General features: G+C 40.3%; 1 protein-coding gene across 5 annotated transcripts in view; it reads right to left on the bottom strand.

Moving 5' to 3' along the window:
- NRG4 (neuregulin 4) overlaps positions 1 to 21,909 on the bottom strand; it is a 51,796-nt gene that overhangs the window by 16,295 nt on the left and 13,592 nt on the right. For 3 of the 5 annotated variants that reach the window (XR_011338294.1, XM_069866937.1, XM_069866933.1), the window contains exons 2-3: positions 5,329 to 5,394; positions 1,011 to 1,104 (exon numbers count right to left, since the gene is read on the bottom strand). Coding sequence is in view for 4 of the 5 variants with exons in the window: in XM_069866937.1 (XP_069723038.1) it covers positions 1,011 to 1,104; positions 5,329 to 5,338 (104 nt within the window). In the remaining variant the exon portion in view is untranslated. Of the gene's footprint in view, positions 1 to 1,010; positions 1,105 to 5,328; positions 5,395 to 8,203; positions 9,092 to 10,664; positions 10,718 to 21,909 lie in introns of those variants that run through there. The other 2 variants (XM_069866936.1, XM_069866935.1) reach the window with 2 other exon arrangements.

Below are 21,909 nucleotides of genomic sequence, written 5' to 3' on the forward strand. Positions count from 1 at the left end.
TTCATTAGGCATCTTGGATGTTTCCTTCTTCAACTGTTTCACCCAGTTATCAATAGCTACAGCTCAAGACTGAAGAGGGAGCAGAAGTTGCCATTGAACAAAAAAGGTAATATCCTTAAGGGTATGTAATAGGTGTCTGAATGCCTACTATTAACAATGTTAAGTAAACTCATTAAATAAATAGTAATATATTTTGATGCATGATAACTCGGAACTTCTAAATGCAGAAACAATAAAAAATTAGAATTTAATTTGTCATCTTATGTCATGGTAAATGAGAACATAAAAGGATAGGGCTGTATTTATGCAGGAGCCATACCCAAATGCAAAAATAGGAAGTGTTTCTTTTCCAGTGTGCTACATAGTCTTCAAAAAAAAACAAGGGTCCCATGAACGAATGCTGTAAGAAGGATCTATATTTACTGCCTCGATGTTTCTTTATCAAGCGGTCTTTGGCTGTCACTGTAAAGCTGCCCTTCAAGTATTTGAGTGAGATTCAGAGAAAATAGTAAGTCTTGAATTACATTCCTTTTCCCTTTAAAAGATTATATTCCTTTTTGCACCTCCTCACTTTGTTCAGGTCAGGCCATTTTATAACAATTTCTGCGATATAATTCATTTGGAAGAAAAACTAGGCAGGTACTTTGCCTTTCTGAATGCCTTTCCTACGGTCTGTACTCCATGAGGCAAAGGGTGTTTTGTTCCTTTCTGTATTGTAATGAGGGGAGGAAATATGGCTCTAAATATAGATATCATCCTGAATGCATACGTAACTGAGCGCTGCTGCACCTGTCAAACAGGTATACACGTTGTTTTTTCTCATATTGTCATGTCTTTACAAGCTAGATAAGTAATCTGAGCACGAATTACTGAATTAGGAACAGCCATAGGTAATAGGAATTTTCTGATATATAATGTTTTAAAAGTAATTTCTTAAAGAAGCATAATGGAGACAGTCTTTAGACAACTACTGTCCGGCACTTAAATACACAAACTTCAGTTGCACTGACCTGCAGAATGGACTGGAAACAGTGGGAATCATATAACAAATCCCTCCATTTAGACAAAAAGATCCATAACTGGTGCCACAGAGTTCTTCATGATCTTAAAAATAAGACAAAAACAAACACAGAGAAAAAGAGAGACTTCTGTATTTTTTATCAGTAAAAGTGGATCTTAATTATACTTTTGGGGAGTAGGGGTGGCTTCCTGAAAAAAAAACCAAAACCAAACAAAAAAACCCAACCCAAAACCGAATCAAGAACAACAACAACAACAAAAAAACAACAAAACAAAAATAAGCCAAAATAATCCCCCCTCCAACCCACCAAAACAAAGCACCACACACAAACAAAACCACCCTATGAACAAACAAGGTATCAGTCTTGCCTTCCCGGTCAGGAATAGCTATCTTGCAGAATTGTTTCATGTAACAATATGCAAAAAAGATCAAAAATTTATGACCATACAGGTGTGAACCACCTAAATTGTATGAATAAACGTAAAATCTCTCTTGCAGTGAGAGAAACTTCTGAATTCTCCATTACTTCATTTGGCTTTCATGCCCACAAACTGAGTACAGTAATTCATATGGTGACCTATGTGAAGTCTGGTTTGTCCCAGTCCAGTGCCCAAACTATCTTTAGCTTAAGTGGCTTCTGTAAGAGAGTCGGAGTCAGTACAGATAAACACGGAATAGTATTGAGTGTGGACCAGGACTTTCTGAGACTGCCTCAGTCTGTATTAAGAGCTGAACCATAGCACAGCTGGGCACCAGCAGGTTTCCCACCCCAATTTTTAGCAACCAGTGGAGGATCTGGCCTAGGAAGTGTCACTCGCGTAGAAGACTGCCCCCCTGCCCTTTACACTGTCATTTCCATAGATCTCATAAAAGCTTTTTTCTCACTCAGTAGGCTTCTTATTTGAATTGTTAGTGTTTTAAACACAATTAGGCATTCTAATAAAACCTCAAACATGGGATACTAATGTTGACACTTAAGCAGTCTAAATTTGGAAGTTGGACGGCCTATATATGTGATACATTTAATGCGCCAGTAACATTTTATATATATATCCTAGAATCCTAGAATAGTTAGGGTTAGAAGGGACCTTAAAGATCATCTAGTTCCAACCCCTTGCCAAGGGCAGGGACTAGATCAGGTTACCCAAGGCCCCACCCAGCCTGGCCTTGAACACCTCCTAATGCCCAGTCTAAATCTGGTCTTCACCAGCTTAGATCCGTTCCCCAATATATCTTTATATACACTTCTTCAATCTTATGAAACCACACTATCACAATCAAAAGAAAAATAGAGCAGTCTTCTGACATCACAAGTGTGAGAATCATGTGTTACCTCACACTTAAGGTGTTGTTTTTGCTGTTATTTCTCCCAAAAGGTCTGAAAATAAGAATTCTGCTGTCTCACTATGTATAGAAGACATGTTTTATACAAAATATTGTGTTGTTTAAGAGGCATTGAGATTTTTATTTTATTTGTCCTTCAAGAAAAAGAGTTAGGGTTCCCTTTTATTCTTGCAGGAAAACATGAGAAGTGTGGCCATAAGATACTCCATCCTAGAAGGAGCTTCTACAGCTTTATATGAAATAAACTTGACTTTTCTAAGAGCAGCAGAAAAACTTAGCTACTTCTTACTCTGTACCACAAAAACATTGTGAATCCTGCTCTCCTCTAGATCATCTCTAGTAATTCCACTCTTCCATCTTTTCATGCGTTCTTCCATTTCTGTAATTGCATATTGACACAGGAATGCGAGTGATACTCTCATATTCTTTTAAGATGAAGGCAGTTATACCACAGAGCTCAACAGGAATTCTGTTTCAAGTCCATGTTATTAAAGTGCTAGCATCCAAATGGTAACTGGACCTCTTTGCATGCGTGCAGATAAATTTGGGAGCTGGAGGAAAGGGGAGGTAAGGCTGGAATAATTGTTTGTGTTTGACCTTGTTGCATTGGCTCAGGATGTGGCATAACAGAAGTGTTTAAATGAAAATTTATCTTGGCTCTGAAGCCTTCTGTCCTTCTCTACCGGCAATTTCTTTACTGCAGCTTCAGTATTAAAAGACTTTATTAATTTTCATGTGTGTAATTGCAATAGGAATAAAATGTTAACAGGAAAACCCAAGCAGGCTCTTAAACAAAAGCTATAAATTATTTGATTTCAATCTATTCAAACACAGCAGTGGAACTTCTGTGACAGTGTAATTAAATTGAAAGCTACATCCTTTCTTAAATGAAGAGAGGATAATGACTACCTGAACAGGTATCTGATCTATCAGGACATCTATATACAATTACAACAATCAAGAGGGGAGAAAAAAGCAAAACTCTGAACTTTGACCTGCTCTCAACTCTATTAAGCATCTGAGGGAGTTAAATGCTGAAATTCTACCAGACGGAAAGCGAGACGATAAAGGTAGGCCCCACAGAAAAATCCTTTTAGACAGCTTGTGGAAAGCCTTCAAAGAAAATCTCAAAAGAATTAATAAGAAGTGTTAACCTCCTTAAAATCCTGCCTTATGGCTCTATTTCTTTTCTTCATCTTTATGCAGAAATAAGCCTGTCTCACACTGGCATAGTGCTAGAGTACTGAAGAAAACTAAATGCCTCGAGTCATTCAGGTCTCAGAACATTTGGGAGAATGATTCTCTCACTCTTACAGTGTGATCTGTGTATTAAGGACCAGCCCAACTAGACATTTCTGCTCTGGCAAAATACCTCAGGCACTCTGTCTTAGTCTGTTAGAGAAAAAGTGAGGGAGGTGGGGAGAACAAAAAGTGCCTAGGAAGCTTTTAAAACCTTTTTAATTGTAATTACAGACAACTTCTTTATCGGCTATTTCTTTCTAGACCTAGACTTCTTTCCAGTGCTAAAAGAAAAATGGTACAGTTAATTTTACCAGTAATGAGATATTTGAAGAAAGCTCTATGTTCATGTAGATCAGGTGCCTCATTTTCCATCCAATTGTGCTTTTCATTAATTCTGTTTTGTGTATAATACCTTGCCTACTACTTATTGAAAATACCAGAGTAATACAGTATAAAGTAGATGACATAATTATGAAAGAGAATAAAATTCAGATGCTCCAACCCTAACCAAAAAAATATTATTAATTACTAGCAGTACTGGGGTTTGCCACAATACAAAACTATATATTATTGTACTCCATACCCACTTTACTGAGGTGCAGTAGTTAGGATCAAATTTAAAAGCTACAGCTTTGTATTTACAGATAGGTAAGTATGATGAAGAAACAGTTTAGCCCTTTAAATTTATGGTCAATGATGCAAAAGAGTATTGTGGAGAATCAGGAGGGGTTCAATACAAGCCAAACCCCAATTACATTAGCATCAGTGAATGTGTTATGATTTTTCATGAGGTAAGTCAATACATTATATTAATCTAAAAATGCAAATCATATGCTTTGAAAGTCAAATGTATATTACATTTAGACTACCATAATCAAGATTGAGAAGTTTAACAAGTCAAGTGGCAATGGGCAATTAAAAAAAAAATACAGAAGATTTAGCTTTTCAATTAATACAACTGTAGAAACTCTATCAACATATGTTCTACGTTATAGAAATACGTATTTTGTTATATCCTTCTGTGTCAAAGAATAAATAAAGAGAAGCAGGACACAAAAGCTACATTTAAAGAAGTCTGATTTCGGTGGGAGGAGTAGGGAATGAAACAAGATTGTTCTTTCTAACACTAGACTGTGAATACTTAAAACTTGCAGAGGTAACAGCAGCCTCTAAATACACTGATTCTCAATTATTCTTTTTGAGGACAGGCACAAAATCCTGTCCCTGAGCTATCTTGTCTGTTTGCATTTAAACTTTCATTAACCTGACTATCTTATCTATTAAAAAGGAAAAGAAACAAAGGCTCAACACCACTCTAACCCGCAAAGAACCAAGCCAGCCTTGATAATCTGCATGTTGACTCAGCTGTCTTGCCTAGTCCAGAGGCTAAAATACTACAGACTGCCTAATCCTGAAGTCTGCTAAAACAAAAACAGGAAGGGGGAGGAGTGGGAAATTTTGACAGGAGATAAAGGGGCTGAGGCATGCTTCCTCACTTATAAGCAACTTTGGACTGTATACTAATCAATCATGAACTGTGAAATATTAGGACTGATCAAAGCGAACAAATCCTTAAGAGAATTTGTACCGCTGCCTGGTGAAGAGAGCCCTATGGAGCCGTTGTGACAATGCCCATGGCAGCTGTCAAAATCAGTGCAATTTTAATGAACTTTAATTATATATGTATATACACATCCAAGCAAAGTCTTGGAAGAAGTTACCTGTTCGCATATTATTCCGACAACAATTTTTATTCTTGGTCAGAGGCTATTCTTCTAAAACGGCACCTAAAGACAAACACATAAATACAGCATGTCATATTTAATCCCAGTAAATTTTCTTTCCCCTGAAGGTTTAGCTATAGAAATGCATCTTTCAGTGTTGCAGCTAAGACAGTTGTTGTACTCTGACAGCAATACACTGTTATATTACACGCAAGTTCCATCAATTCATAGTTAATGGCAAACACACAAATGTACTGTCAAGTTCAGTGAACTCCTAAGGGCAGTACAACAGAGTAAAACCACATTCACACTAAAGCACATTTTTAAATTAATACTTTTTTTGGTGGAATTCTTCGGTTTCACAAACAAGAACAATCCAATCTGTAATTTCTCTGAGAGAACGTGTGTTTCACATGAATGTTTCTCATGTGTGGACATCAGGCGAATTAGTAATATAGGCCATGAATTTAGCAGAACTCAGCAAGTTCAAGACTTGTAAATATGGACTAGGAACTCTCTGCCTAGACAGAAACCAATCTTCACTTGGCATTGCTAAAAAGGAACTTATTCTGTAGACATGCCAACTCTATAACCATCTAACATCGCTCTATGCTGTTTTCTTGTATAGTCACAGTTTACTGTACCGCATCGGTTACTGAACAAGCCTAACATGATAGCTCTTATTGTATAATGATTGCTCTTTTTTTTTTCTTAATTATACTTCAAAGAGTACACAAAGTAAATATGTAAGCAAACTGTTTTATCTTGGAAGAAAGATTTTTTTTCCCATTAAATGATCAAATGAAATAAATTTTCTGCTTCACTAGAACTAGTTGCCTATACTTCAGCTTTTAGTAGTACAAAAACAACTTTCTGTAGAAAGAAGGTTTCAGAATGTGGAATGCATTTGTACTTACTGTATAAGCAGACAGTTCTGTGTTTCATGGGACCTCAAATGGCTTCTCTAGCTCTTTGTGTCCTGTCCATACAAGCAAATCTGAAATGGCGGTTCCCTGTGATCCTAGGCTGGGACAGGAAGGTCCCCACCCACAGGCTGTCCTCTCGGGTTGCTTCTCAAACATGCAACTTTGCCCACTTTGTGTACAAAACCAAGTACAATTAACATAGCAAGTGATGCAAAGAAACTTAAAAGAAATAAATCACCCTGGAGATGGTTATTATTAGCAGTCAAGATCTGGATTCTATATAGGCTGTTAAAAAGGCTCCACATTTACATATAGTGCAATGTGGGTGAGGTTACAACAAACACGCGTACAGATGCCAAGTACAGAATAGGGTAACACCCCATTATGCTCACAGAATCCCTCGCATATTTTTCTACAATAAACATTACTACAGTTTATTGATGAATTCAAAACATTCACACAATGTGGTATACATAAATTGCATCACAAAAATGTAATACACAGCAGTCAAAAATCTGATTCAAATTTGTATTTTATTGGAGCAAGCAGTCCTTTTTAATTTACTTTCCCTTTTCTCTAAATGTGCCACAAAATTGTATAATATCCAGTAGCTCATAACAGAAAATATAAATAGGATACATAACATGAATTCCGAACTAGCTCCCTTTCCAGATTTAATTAGAATATGGGTCCTTGGGCAGACAAATATTTGACTTCGCCACTGCAATAAGGAGACCTCGCACCTCCTTTCCTTCATCTTATTGTATCTCTGTCTCTGGTGCTGCTACTGGTATGAGTTGAACTTCGTCAGGAGATGCTTAATTGCAATGATCCATCAGAAAATTTCTTAGAGGAAGCTCACAGTTTTCTACTGCATCAGTGTGTTGAATGGATGTGCTACGCACCTCCTCAGCTATTTGGACTAGAAGTAATTGTTACATGTACTACAAGACTGCAGAGAAGCAGCCAGAGCCAGTTTGAAGGTGGCTATGGGGCTACTGACTGGTTATTCGCAAAGTTTGTTGCCTGCATATTCGAGAAAACAGGGTGGCAAAGGAGGTTGGGGGAAAATATTTGCTAAACAATCGGGCCTAAAGACCACTTTCAAAAGAGCTGTTGCTGGCAGCATTCATGGCTGTGGCTTTTTTTTTTAAAGTAAATCATTAGGCAGTCATGTATTTGTATGTAAACATTTTTCTCTGGGGTGTTTGTTGCACTCAGAACAGAAGTTTAAGAATGTATCTATGTCCTAAAAAGGATACAAAGTAAACTGATATAGTATAGAGCAAATTAAATGCTGCTGCAGAAACTGTTGCTAAACTCCATTCTAACTTGCTTACATCTGTGCAGGGAACTGGTATTAGGAACACAAGACATCATTTCCACAGTCGGTGTTGTCTTTTAAGTTACAGCTGTGGCCTGTGCTCACAGAAAATAAGAATGCTATTCTATGTATGCTCAAATGTGTATCTTGCATGCATCTTTGGAGTTTGTGAAATATTACTTTGTCCGACAAGTTGGAATTTTTTTAATCTGAAATTTAAAATATAGCCTGGTTTGCTCGATGCCAGTTTGTTGAAAAAACTTCAAGTCAGCTCTACCCTTTTCCCCACATCTCCGTCATCTAAATCAGTATTAATAATAACAATACATTGCTTGAAAGATTGCAGTTTATACATTAAATTTAGATTTGATATATGGAAGCTGATATATACTGATACTATTTCATCCTCTACAAGTACTTGAAAGGACTGTGCATCTTCATTTTTGTATACTGAATCCCCTAACAAGAGCTACAATTTAGGAAAGGATTTAAATCACATGTTTAAAGTTAACAATATCCTAAATCAATAAGTATGTTCAAGTACTTTGCTGAATGAAGCGTGAGCACTGTGTATGTGCGTGTCACACTGAACACTGCAAATGATATGGAAATACTGGGTTACCATTCTGTGGCAGAGAAACCGCAGATGGAAGTGGGCCACACAAGAAGGTTCATACACCCTCGTGCTTCTTGGGCACTAGAACCCTAGGAGAGAGAAAACAGTTATTTCTTTTTTGGGGAACTGCTGTTAGATTTCTGGGCAAACTGGGGACTCTGACACAAAAGTGCAATGGGTTCAGCCTTTAGGAAAAATTTGTGCTAATATCTGGCCGTGCTGGAGGCCAGCTGGAATAAGTCCTTTGAACTCCATAGATCTGTCTTTAAATGAACCCTTGTGCTTTACTCCCCATACACTTAAAACAGAATCCTTACTGCCACTTATTCTTGTGTGCTTTTAATAGCTAAGTATTCTAAGCATCCATGAGATGCAGTCTCCCCAAAAGATGATAAGTGCAAGTCTTAATGAGCACAGGCAGATAAAATGAAAGCACTGAATAATGATTTGGAGTTTGTTTTATGGTTCTTTGCTATCCAAACATTCTTAAAATTAATCTCTATATAAACTCTCCCCCAAATTAAAGTAGATCATTTCAGACACATGGCTATTTCAAATATACAGTGTTTAGATGAAGTTGCACCTTACAGCTGTCTTCAAGAATGGGATTTTACTGCATTATGTATTATTCTTTTTTAAAATCCAAAAGAGGTAAAATCTCATTCTGCCCCAATACTGAGCTCAAATATTTGTGTCGTGAAAACAATGAAGGAAGGAAAAAAAGTTTAAGAACTGTTGTATCTGCTTAGTAGGCTAATTAAACATAAATTTCCTTCTGAGATGTGTCCTTGACATCTATCAAGCAATTAGTAGTCTATCCCTCTTATCTTCTCCAAGAGACAGGAACTGTCCTAAAGTCATGTTAAAGGAAGTCTGTTTATTTTCTTTGCTAGGTGAAAACTTCTAATACCTTTTCCACGTGAAGCTCATAACTGATTTGAACACAGAAAATCATCAGATGTCAGAAAATAAACTGCATGAAGTAAATGGAGATCTCAATATGGAAGAATTCAAGGTGAGATACCACAACAAATTTATATAAAGACAATGTATTACTCAAATTTACACACTGAAAGTTTCTTTTAAGATGGGCTAGGCACAACGTGAAGGAACTGTTGACAAAAGACAGAAACAGAGGCCAAACAGATCACAAGTCGCAACATGCTTGTGGCTGACAGGTGAATTTCCTGAATACAGTTCTTCAAAATTCTTTCCTTTAGAGTTTTCTGGAATGACAACAAATGACTGTGTCCTCTTGTCTTAGGAATGCCTACAGAAAAACTTTAGGTTTACACTGTGATTTTATCCACTGAAGTATGTCTAAGACTAATTGTGTACTAAAAAAGCTGGTAAAACTGTTATCATAATGTTGAAGTGACAAACTGAGACATTACAGTAAATTTAAGGGGAAATTTTCCATTCCTAAAACCTCAGAAGTAGTTCGCAACCAACTGAAAATTCCCATCTGAAACCCCAGATCTTCTGTACAAGATATTCACACAGAAGCTGGCAAAGCTACATTTCTGTTTGAGCTTCTGTCAAATGAATCTGCTTGTAGTCAGACTACATATTTGTAATTTCGAGATAGATTCCAGTCTTGAGTTTCTGTGTGCTTATTGTGAGGGGAGTAGAAAACACTCACATTAAGAAAAACCAAACACTATCAAGCCCAGACAAAAAAAACCCCGCAACACTAGTTCCTTCACCCTGTGCGCTCAGTCATTTCTTGCATTTTCTCTCCCAAGTTTCATCCCTAAACTGTCTTAAGAAATCAAGTGGAAGGTTCTCACCCCGTGATTAATTTCTGTCTATATCTCAGTGGTAGACACAGTGTCCATCACAGTGTCAGCTGCCAAATGCCAGTAATCTCAGATCCAAAAATCAGAACTCAAAGCATCCGTATTACAAACTGGCATAGGGGGAGACTGTTTGGCACACGGACATTTAATAAAACAGACCAATATCACTTAAATTGGTTTGAGATACTAAAAAACATGTATCTTAACGGTCTAGATATTTGTGTGGTAGCGATCGGGGAACTAATGTAATTAGTCTTCACAACAGAGATCTTGATTAATTTTTAAGTTACCATCGTCCATACAGCTATAACCCACTCTGCCAACGCTTGCTGTCCCCCAGCGGCTCAGCACAGGGGAGAGAACCCTTCAAACTCGCATCTCCTTCTCCTCCTTAATTTATTTTGTCCATTTAAAGCACGTTCTTAACCTCGGGATGTTTTCTTTTCCTTCCTCTCTGCACTCGATGCCGTCCCGCCTCAGGGCAGGGTAACCGCAGCAGGGCACCCGCGGCTCTAATCTCTCTCTCTCCGAGCGGCGCGGGGCAATCTGCTGAATCAACCTAATCCCTAAGCCACACCGGGGGATCGCGCAGCCGCTCGCTTTACGTAATCCTAACCTCTCTCCGCGGGCCCCGTTACCGCGGGCCCCGCTCGCCCCGCGGCTCCCACCTGCCCGCCGAGGGTCGCCTCCTGCCGCGCGCGGGGGGGCGGGGCTTGGGGTGGAGGGGGCGTGGCCTGCGCGTGGCCCCGCCCGCTCGCGCCTCTCCCGCTCCAGCCCGTAGTACTACGGCGCCCGCCGCGCGCCGCCGCCATTGGGCCGGCGGCGCCCACGTGACGCGGGGCGAGAGCGCGCGCGCGCCCCCTTTAAACCGCCCCCCCCCCGCCCCCAACCCCCTTCCCCCTAACCCGCGCCGCTCACCCACCTGAGCGACGGCCCCGTGTTTCCTAGGCGACCCGGGAGGAAGGAAGGAAGGAAGGGCGGGCGCGTGCCGGCGGGGGCGCGCGCGGGCATCCTCCCCCCACACTCCCCTCCCCTCCCCTGCCCTGGTTCCGGGGCCGTTGGCGGAGCGGGGCCGGCGCTGCGGGCACAGCAGGTACGTGCGGAGCCCAGACCCCTCACCGCCCACGGCCCCGTCCCGCCGAGCCCCCCGCCCACGGCCCCGTCCCGCCGAGCCCCCCCCCCCCGCCCACGGCCCCGTCCCGCCGAGCCCCCTTCGCCACGGGGAAAGTTGAGCGGCGGGCGCCGCCTCCCGCCAACTTGCCGGGGCCGGAGCCCCTCACCGGGCGGGTCCCGAGCGGCCCGGGGCGCGGCGGTGCCTCTGCGGGGCGGCCGCAGGGATTCCCTGCCCGCGGTTCCCCGGTCAGAGAGCGCTCTGCGTCCCTCGGCTGCTGCGGCTCCGTCTGGGAACCCTCTGTCCTAGAGCATCGCTGCTTCCACGGTAGGAAAAGGCACGGTGGTTTCTCTTGGGAAGTTGAAATCCCTTTAGACGGGTCTTAACCGGGGAATTTTCAATTTGATTTTCATAGAAAATATAGTAATAGGCCTTTTTTTGTTACAGATACAGAGAAAAATCTGTAAATCCTGAGGTCTGGTGTTCTGTAACAGGGTAGTGTGTCATAATAACTTTTCTTACAGAAAATACTGCAGAAATGTGTGGCTTCTAAGTTTGTTCATATGCTGAAGTTAGGAAAAGGATCTGCTAAATGTGGCTCTAGGAGAATTTCTTATTTTTTGCTGACCTACAAGTTCTGCGTTAGCGTGTGCACCTGGCCCCATTGTAACAGCTGCAAAAGGTTGTGTTTGTTAAAGGAGTGAAAAGGGTAGGGACACAGGGGTATTCACAGCTGTGAGTGCAGTCAACAGAGGAGCCTCATCTGTCTGAACATGGAGCACCTGCTCAGGGAATCGGAATGTGCTGTTTTGTGAGGCAACTGTCACGATTTCTAAGTTTTTTTGCAAGACATGTTACTGGAATTTGCACAAAGAAGGGTAAGTGACCTGTATGATTTTAACATGTAGCCTGATATACTGTGACGTGTCCCTGCTCATCGCAGGGGATTGGAACTAGGTGATCTTTAAGATAACTTCCCGCTCAAACTATTCTATGATTATTACCCAAACATGGATCCAGTGGGACAATACTGATACCAAATGGTTTTCTGATAGTTCCCTCAAAGATGCTGCAAGTTTCTGCAGGACGTTTGTAAAAGGGTTGTTAGTAGCATGATCATATTGTAAGGAGGATTATAAATGAGACCATACTATAGTAGCACATAAGTGCTTTGGTACAGTGATTAATATAATGCAGCAGTTTTGTTGTATGGGAAAAGCTGTTACTTGATCTTGCGAACATTATCTGTGTTGTGAGACAGTATATGCTCTGTGCAGAGAAGGGAGGGAATAATTCTCATTTACAGAGGATGCTGAATAAGAAGCGAGTGTGTACTGCTTCAAATGTGTCATGATTCCTAAACACTGTGAAGGGTACGCTTCCAGTCAGCGGAGTGACTGTCCGCCTAAAGAGCCCACGTTCCCAAAGCAATGCATCCGCATGCTCATTCCTGTACATAGCTGAACCAGGTGGAGTTTTTGCAGCTCTTGTACTGATGCTGCCCATTGGATCACAAAATTGACTTTCCTGTTTAGTGCAGGGTGGGGTTTATACCTGAAAGGTGAAAAGAGGTGTAAGTTGTACAAAAAGTTAGTTGTGGTTAGTTAGGTAGAAACTGTGCTAAAGACAACAGTGAGCAAAAGGAACATACGGCAAGACTGTATATCAGCTGTTTTAGCTTCAGAACTGGAGTAGCAGGTGAGATGAAGACCTTGGCTTCGATGGGTCTATGAAAAGGTCAGTGAGAAAATTAAGATGTGAGCTATGTATGCTTGCAGTGCGAGTACTTGTGCAAGGCTGCTACTCAGCTCAAGTATTTTCAGATTGTGACTGACAGCATAAATGCAGAACGTAATGCACAATCTAACTGCTTTCTCTCTCACTGTGCCTGTTCCCAAAGGTTCGTTAGGTGTATGCGTGATTACATTTCTGAAGGTGCCCTGTAAAAGAGGCATACGGTGCACGATACTTCGTCTCTTGGCTCTGGGTCAAGATTCTCGTACTCCAACTCGGGTTCAGTGGTGACTCCCTGGAACCTGGCTGCCTGGTCTGTGATGGTCTGTACACTGCAGGTTCTGACTCTGCAGTGATGTTGCATCACAGGTTACTTGTGACACAGAGGGACAGAACTGTCAAAACCTGGAGCATGATCCAGAGCGTGATTTCAGTGTTATTACATGTGATTACATTGAAAGAGGAGAAACTGCATTGCCTTATGAGATCCTGATATGACTAAAATTTATGTATAATATATCATCACTACTCATTTAAATTAGTTGCACTATCTGGCAATAGAATAAGAATTAACTGGGTTGTATTATAGAGTAGAAAAATGTCTGCATGCTCCAAGAGTAACAAATAGGGTGTAATGTCGATATAGTGCTGGTCAACCTGCCTACTTCCTGGACATTGCTATTACTTCACAGCCAGAATCCTTACGAACACCGCAGAACCAATACTGATGGAGGAGAGCGAGCTGGAGTCCTTTCTGCCTTGTGCATTATCATCAAAAGTGTCAACAAAGTGCTATTTGCAGAATCTTCATTGCTAGTTGGTATTTGAGAGGAAGACTGTTATTTGATTCCTCCTTTTCCTCTCCTCACTGGTTCTAGCCTCACACAGTGCACTGATGAAACTAGGTTTACATGCTCTCATTAGGCTTAATAATACAAGAGGCAAGTCAGGAATCTGTGGTGTTGGAAAATGGGGAGTTTGGGATTTTTTGACGTGAAAAAAATTCTGAACTCTGTCAATACTTCTAGGAGTACTTTTGCAGTGTAGGTGGACGTGAGCGTATTTGGTTAAATTCCATCTTTGAGACAAAATTAATGAATGTTGGTTTGTTATCAGTGTGGGGCAGAACTTGGCTATTGTACTTTCTTTGGCTTCAGAGGCCCCTGCCAAAGGTGAATCGAAAGCTTTTTCTCACCCAGTTCTTGGACAGTGCAGTGGAAGCAGAGGCTGGGTGAAAGACAGCAGAAGTCTTGCTGCAGTGTTGCTGTCATATTTCAGTCCACCTAGTTGCTGGGTTTAGGATTTGGCTTGACAAGTGTGATGTATTAGGGTTTAATTCTTAATTTAGTTATAAGGTCACAACAAGCTCTGTTATGTCCACGTAATCCTGTTGAAATCACTGGTTTTGCTTAAGTGTAATGAAAGACAGGCCTTCTTGTAAACTCAAGTAGGAATGGAGGTTTTCTAATGATACTTTTGTCATTAACTAAGCATTATCAAATACAGTATCAGCTTATTTCTTCTTTATTCAAAATCCAGATATTTTCAGTGAAAAGATGTTTTCCTTCTCTCAGTTCTGTTTTATCTTGTCTAGGGTTCAGTGCTGCTTTGATAGATTTTAACTGTAAGATTTTTTTTGTGGCAATTGCTGCATCTTCCCTTGCATCACATAAAACACCGTGTGCACCTATAGTGTTACACACAAATGACAGTGCATTTAAAAATTCATATTCAAATATTTTGCTTGCAAAGTCAGACATATCAAGTTGGAAAATGCCTGATTTAGCTTTGCCCAGATGTTGTTCTATGTCGTGAGCAACCCTGCTCACTGAATGAGCCCATGGTTGGCAGGAAAAATAGTGTGCGATTTTAACAGTTAAAAAGCGGATTAATGCAAATGGAGCTTAAGTCATATGCTGTTTTGAATATGATGCTTCCTAATTTTCAAGAGCTTAACTTTCAACGCAAATAACCTTCTTGCAAATTAGTTTCTAAGATGGAACCTCTTAATATTGTAGATTTTAGCTTTATATTTTGTAAAACAATATTATTTTGAGGTATAAATTTCCCTTATTGACCTTAACAAACCCCTCTAACTGGGATTTGGGTCTTCAGTAGTGATTTCTAATGCAGGTAATTGCCTTACTTGGTAAGGCTGGTGTTTTGTGAAGGAGGAAGGACCTCCGGGATCTCTGCTTTGCCTAGGGAAACAGAGGGTAAGGTCTAACCTCCTTCATCCTACTTTTTGCTGTCCTGCCCCTCTGCTTTTTGGTTCAGCAGCCTGTAGTGCTCCATCACACCGTATCTGCCACTGTTCTGGCAGAGGTGCAGGCTGCCCAGCCCTTGCAGACACTGAGTTCATGGCCGTCTGACTTGTTATTTTTGAGAGGCCATCAAATACTTGATTAAAAAAAGTGAGCAGGCATAGGAAAACAGTTCCATTTAACTTGAATGGATTGCCATGAGACAAAGAGCATCTCTGCTTTTCCAGGGAACTTCAAAGGCTTCCTGCAAACCAGGCAAGTGTCAGAGCTTCTCAAAAAAAGTTGCAAAAGTCTTTGTAGTGGAAAGTGTTACGTGCCTGATATTTAAGTGTGCCTACCAGCTTCTTCCACTAATAGAAAATGAAAATTAATATTAAAAAATAGCCAAATGCAAATTTTATTGAAGTTGGTGAGATTTTTGCTGTTGAATTATTCTAGGATTTTGCCTTAAATAGCTTTGTTCAAATCTGTCAAATAATTTCTTATCGAGAAGTACACCATTTGGGCTACCATTCAATTCAGCTGATGGTACAAATTTAAAAAAAGCTCTTCTTAAATTTAACTAAAGAGTTCCTGTCTCTAATAATTAAAGTTAATGAATGTCCAGGATGTAAACATGAGGCATGTGGTGATGTGTCTCAGCCAGCAAACAGTTCATAATTTTTCTTTATATAAAATAGCTGCCTGGATTTTACAAACTGCATCTAGTAAATAATTACTTCATCATGATTGATAAAATCAGGCAGCTTTGAAAACAACTTTAACAAGTCAGTGAAGTGCGGGTCAAGGTTCACATGTTAACATTCACAGGTGTCTCAAAAAAAAAAAAAATTCTTACACATATTTACTGATTTCCTTCTGCCATGGCCAGCTGCTACCTCCAGAAATCAGAATGCTCTTTTTCTTCCATTTGGCCGTAAGAAGGAGTTCCTGAGCAGGAAGCAGTAATGTAACAGAATAGATATGTTTTAACTTTGAAAGGTGGTATTTTTAGGACTAGCTCAAAAGGGCAGGTACTCCTTGGAGACATTATAATATGGCCAGATTGTCTGCTCCAACTTGAAAGAGCAGCACAAGACTTGGGTAGCGTCAAGGTTTACTTAAAAGTATTTGACGCATGTTGTCTCTGGGCAAAAGGGTATTCAGAACAGGCTACAGAACAGGCACAGCTTGTGAGCATCTCTTGGTGCTGCATTGGAAAAAGCATCCACTTCCAGAGAGGCTGACCCTACGGAGCTATGTCTTTGTACTCTTCCCTTTATTAGGGCTATGGTGGTGCCAGTTCTTTTCCCCATGCTTGCATAATGGCTTTCCTTAGGAATGCAGCGCTGCTGGTGTAGCACAGATAGCTACCTGTCTAGCAAGGATTATGCTGGGGACAGCAGCTGTGTCCTGGCTGCCCCTAATAGTTGCCTTTGCTTCCCTGAAATTCCCATCCTAAGATGCAAGCGATGGAGAAGTTTGTGTGCGTGCCTGAATGGGCAGATTGCAGAAAGATTTGTCTCCCTACTCTCCCAACTGTCCTTCCTTTTTTTTTTTTCTCCTGGTTGGTGTTTGCTCACTTCTCCACCATTCAGCAAAGGGGAGCATATGGCAACATGCTGTCCATATGGTCACCACTTGCTGTGAAAGCATTACGCGGGGAAACTTGGCCCCGTCTTGAATTTCTTCTGTAGGTAAAGCTGTTAATAGAATGACAGCTGACGTGTGTTTATTCTGAACTGTAAATGGAAATTAAGCACAGAAATCAAACAGTAGGACTGCTTTCTGAACATTTTCAATCTTCCACATTAAAAAATACCTGTGCTACGCAACTATCTAAAGCAAAAACAACTAGGACCCTAATTGTGCTGACTGTTCAAGTACGGGTAAAAGAAAGGTCTTGTCCCAGAGGAGCCGCAATCTAAATGCGCTGTAGGAGAACATTGTGAATGGTGGTAGATGCTTAGGAAATCCTAGTTATGTAGGTAATACTGTCTGTACGTCATTAGAAGTTCTGTTGAAGAAGCTTGTGACGTAGTCTCTTTAAATGCATAGCAGATACCAAGTTCATTGTTCACTGGTAGTTTCTATTTTAAAGTGATTAGGTGTGACGCTTAAGAATCTTTGGGTATATTCAGATACTTCTGTTTATCTGCATATCAAGCATTAACACTGGCAAAGAAGTCTTATTGCCTTCCGCACCATCAGCACATGAACATTTTTGTTGTCATTAGATTTCACATTACTGACACTGAAATCACAATAACAGAGCTTTGTTCTATTTATTTAAAGGAGTACCACTGAAAAAAACAATTAGGGTTTGTTTATACTGGGATATTCTGAGACCTTACCTGAAGATAAAAGTACTTCCAAAAGTATTCTTAAAATTCAGTTTATTTTATACATCTGGCAGATGACATAGTGTCTGCGTCGTCAGTCAATAGCTAGTTTTTCGTTTAACTACATAGAAAAGCCTGTATTTTTTTTTCTAAATTAGAAGAGGTGGTTATGAAACCAGAAATTAGGTGGGAGAATCAAAAGCAAGTAATTTATCTTAAACAATCTTTCTTGCTGTTTAGATGAGGGATCCTCACTCTTGATTATGTGCATCTTTATTATGTAGGACAGTGACCCCACGGTGATAGGAAAGTACTAGTGAAGGTAGTTCAGGTTTTGGGAGGAGAGTGGCTGGAGTTTGTTCACTGCGTTCTTTAAAGGTTTGGTTTTGTTTTGAAGAGAAGTGCAGCTGAGGTATTAACACAGCATGGGGATTTTTTTCCTCTCTTCCCCTGCAAGAGTCAGTTTAAAAGACTGCAGATTGTTTTCTAGAAAGCTGTTGTCCTATACTGAAATGGGCAGTAAGAAAGAAGTTAATTTTAAGTTTTCCAAGGAAACCCGAGTTGGAGACTTACTCTGAATGAACTGATTTTGAACAGAATTTCAGTGCGGTAGTGTATTTCTGAAGTACCTTAAAATGGAAATCCAACCCCTAGTATACAGCTGTGAAACCAAGCTGGCAGTGGGAATATACTGAGTAGGTTTTGGGAGGAAATATTTAACAGCTTCTATTACAGCCTCCTGGCAGCTGTGGCCTGTCTGTGGTGATCTATAGGTGCATATCTGTAGTAGTATCACTGAGGGCAGCCAGCTCTGCTGTCTGCAGCTGAATGGCAGGGTCTGCTCAATCACGGCTCAGCTGCATCTTGCAGTGCTTTGGATGGAGCTAATTCTTATGAAAAATGTTGAAAGACTTGTGCTCTGTGGAATTTTTTTATCCAATTCAAAAGAAGGAATAAAAAACCACAACGAAGGCACAGGAAAAAACCAAAGGTTTCTTTTTAGCCCTCAAACTGGTGAACTTCAGAGACTAGGTACTGTGGGTTTTTTTTAAATACAGTGTTGTATGACTTATATTTAAAAAGACTTCGATACATTATTTAAATATTCAGGAGTTTGTTGAAGGATAAATCTGTGATGGATGTAACTGTGACATGCTCAGATTCATGGATATCTTCGCCAAACTTGGCTCCCAGTTATTGTTTTCTAATGAGAAAATGAGGAAGAATTCCTTCAGTAGTCTGCTTCTTGTGAGACAGAAATAGCTGATAAGGCTGTGTCTCTCTGTGGTCTTACAAGTCAAGGTCATGTCACTGTAGTGACTCTCAAGACTAATGTTAGAAAAAGTTCAGATTCAGTTAAAAATACTAAAGTCCACTAGCTTAAAGATATTGATGTTTTCCTGCATCTATTATTCTGCTGTAGAAAAAGTACTTGTTGTGCAGGTAAAATAACATGGTTCTAGCTAAGCAAGAGGCTGTAAGGGATATCCTGAAGTCCTGCTTTAGGACCCAGGCTTCATATCCGGCCAGAAGGTAGAGGAGTTTTGATGTGTAAATGAAGGTGTTCTTTGAAATGCTGGGAAGGCCTGGAGTGCCAGGCGAAGGAGTCCCTCAACAGTCAGAGGAATAGGAGCTGAGGGACTCTTGCAACCCTTTGAACCCTTTGCTCTCCATACTGTCCAGTTGTAAGGCTGTGTTTTGTGGGGGTTTTTTACAATCTCTTTCGATTAAAAATGTTTGCCAGCATCTCCCTTGTACTTTTCTGAAATTTGGGAGCTAAGAAACTTGTTCCTTTTACCTTTAGTGGCTGTATGTTGCACCCAGTCAGAATGCACTGTTTCCGATGAAGATCAGATTGGCTTGTTGCTTTTGAAGAACTATCTTCAGTCTAGCAGATTTCCCTTTTTGGGGGGGGAAGGAACTGCAGTCAAAGTAGCTGGTAGGCTGCCAAGGCCAGAATAGGAAAGTGGTGGATGCAGTGAACTAGCAAACAAAGACTAATTGGCGATTTGTTTGACACATTTGGAACTGCGGCCAGATCTCACAGTGACTAGGTGACTGGCATCGGCCAGTTACTGATTGATACTTACTGGGCTAAATGCAGTAAGTCTGTCATCTAGTGAGAGGTGCTTCGCATCCTCTTCTAGAAACACTGCTAACCAGCGCTTTCACAGGCTGCCTTGGTGGAGAGATTTCATAGACCAAGTGAGCATGTGAAGTGAGCTTCTGCTTCACACCTTCAAATAAGGATTAAGGTACATGGGACAAATTGACTGGGAAATGCAGGCTTGTACAGCTCACTGTCGGGAGAGGGAGGGCTTTGTGCCTAAGTGCCTGTGTATTTTGCAGGCTTTAGAGAACACTTTAAAACATACCAACTTTGTCATTGACTTTGTGGGACAGGAGCTTTTTCTGCAGGTAATATCTAATATAATGAATTACTTGTCGTGATGATGATGCTATCGTAAAACAATGCAGAGTGTTTTATCTTAGTATGAAGATAGAAAAAGGGAAGTCCAGTGTTCAAAACAGTAAATTATAAAATGGAGAGTTTGTATTTGAGAAAAAGCAGGTGGTTGTGGTACTTCTGTTCTGTAGAAGGTCGTCTGATCTTGAGGCTATACACTGGTTTTGTTTAAATGTTTTAATGGAGCACTTTAATCTGAAACAATGATTTTCTGCTGGTTTTGCTGTGTGTATGAAGCATACTGCACGAACAGCATTTGGCAGGAGAAGAACATAACGTATCTGAAACCTTTAATTATATGCCGTAGGCAGCTCTGTCTAGGTCAGAAGACACCATATTATCAAATAACATATTATAGGCATTCGGAACTTGCACAATAGCTTGATTATTCATTGAATAATTGGTCTTTATTAAGCTGATAATGGCACTGTTTACGTTCAGAGCCTAGGTTTGAATAATATGATATATAATATTTGTATTTTAAATCATCTGTTATCCAGCTGATGCAAGAACTAAATAGAACAGTATTCTGTAAAAGCTTTTATAGCAGCAAAGACTGCCTGTTCTACCATGCATGTCACAGTTCTACTTGCTGTGTGCGACCAGCAGTTCTGCAAGTGCCAAGAGGTCTTTGTGGTTTATTGAATTTAGTTTTGTATGTATGTTTGTCTTCAGCAACAATTAGGACTCTACAGACTCTTAAATAAAGGGAAGCCAAAACAAAAAATGTCCTGAAGAATAAAGCAGTTTAGAAGCTTCCCAAACTCTTGAAGGTAGAAAGGGAGAAAAATAAATAGTGAAGGAAAATAAGCGTATGATTCAGACACACAAGTAGAAGTTACTAGAGGAATGGCATGTCTTTGTAGCACACTGTATCTTATTTTACTTTTCGATAGAAGAGAGAGAGCTTTTTGATGCTTTAAGATCCCAAGGTGGAACAAGAAATTATTGACTTCTATTTCAACAGTGTCAATAGCTGATAATTTTTGCAAGTATGTCAGAGTATGATCTAAGGTGAGTTTGCAGGTTCCCTGGGCACTCACTTACGTGAGCTCATGCTTGGAGGTAACTACCAGCTTGGTAAAATTCCCAGTTACTTCAGTATGCTTTTGCGGAAGGGCTGAGAACAGGTGATGGTGAATAGACCTTTTTCATCTAGATTTCATCCTGCTTAAGACAAGCATCTTATTTTCTTTTCCCAAGCTGGAGTTTAAAAGAAATGCAATAAGGTGATAAAATTATTGCCTTGAAGGATAACAAAAATGATCAAACCCACTCAGTGGTTTTATTGTATCAAGTGCAGCATACTCAGTTAATCAAAAGATGTGTTCTGTATCTGTTGAGCCTGCTAAAGATCAGTCTGCCTTGCAGTAGAGAAGTTATATTTTCAGTATGAGCTATATATCCATTTGAGCTGTGATCAGCACTCTTTGCCCTCCCTAAGGAGAAGGCAGTGATTGTAGCATTTATCACACATAAAGGAATCTGTCTTGCTGTATATAGCTGCCAAAAGATATGTGAAAAATAGGGACAAAGAAGGCAGTGTCCATGATCTCAATAACCACTCGGACAACAGAGCTGATGGTGAACTAAGGAAATTGCTTCCCCACTTCTCACCCACGCCCCATATTTAGCCATAGAAATAGTTATGAGTTGGACTGATTTGGTAGCATGTCTGCAAAGGAATCTCCTAGCTCAATATTGTCTGAAGTGCTGGTGTAGCGGTCTGTGCACAAAGCTGTTGACCTGTGCTGCAAAGATGTGAACCTCTAGGTGAAAAGAAATATTTGTTCACTGCAGAAATTGAGTACACGGATAGAATGCCGTGGTTTACATTTAAAATGGTTACTTGAAAATGAAATGATGGGCAAGAATTTGAATTGTTGGTGTTCTAGGAAAAATCCAAATGCGTACCAGTGGCTTAATAAGAGCAGGGAGTTTGGATTATTTAGGATTGAAAAAAAAAAACCCAGAATTTCATGCATGTTCTGCTACCATCAAGCAGCCCTGTGAGTG

This window comes from Phaenicophaeus curvirostris, chromosome 12 (assembly GCF_032191515.1).
Source record: "Phaenicophaeus curvirostris isolate KB17595 chromosome 12, BPBGC_Pcur_1.0, whole genome shotgun sequence".
Lineage (NCBI taxonomy): Eukaryota > Metazoa > Chordata > Aves > Cuculiformes > Cuculidae > Phaenicophaeus > Phaenicophaeus curvirostris.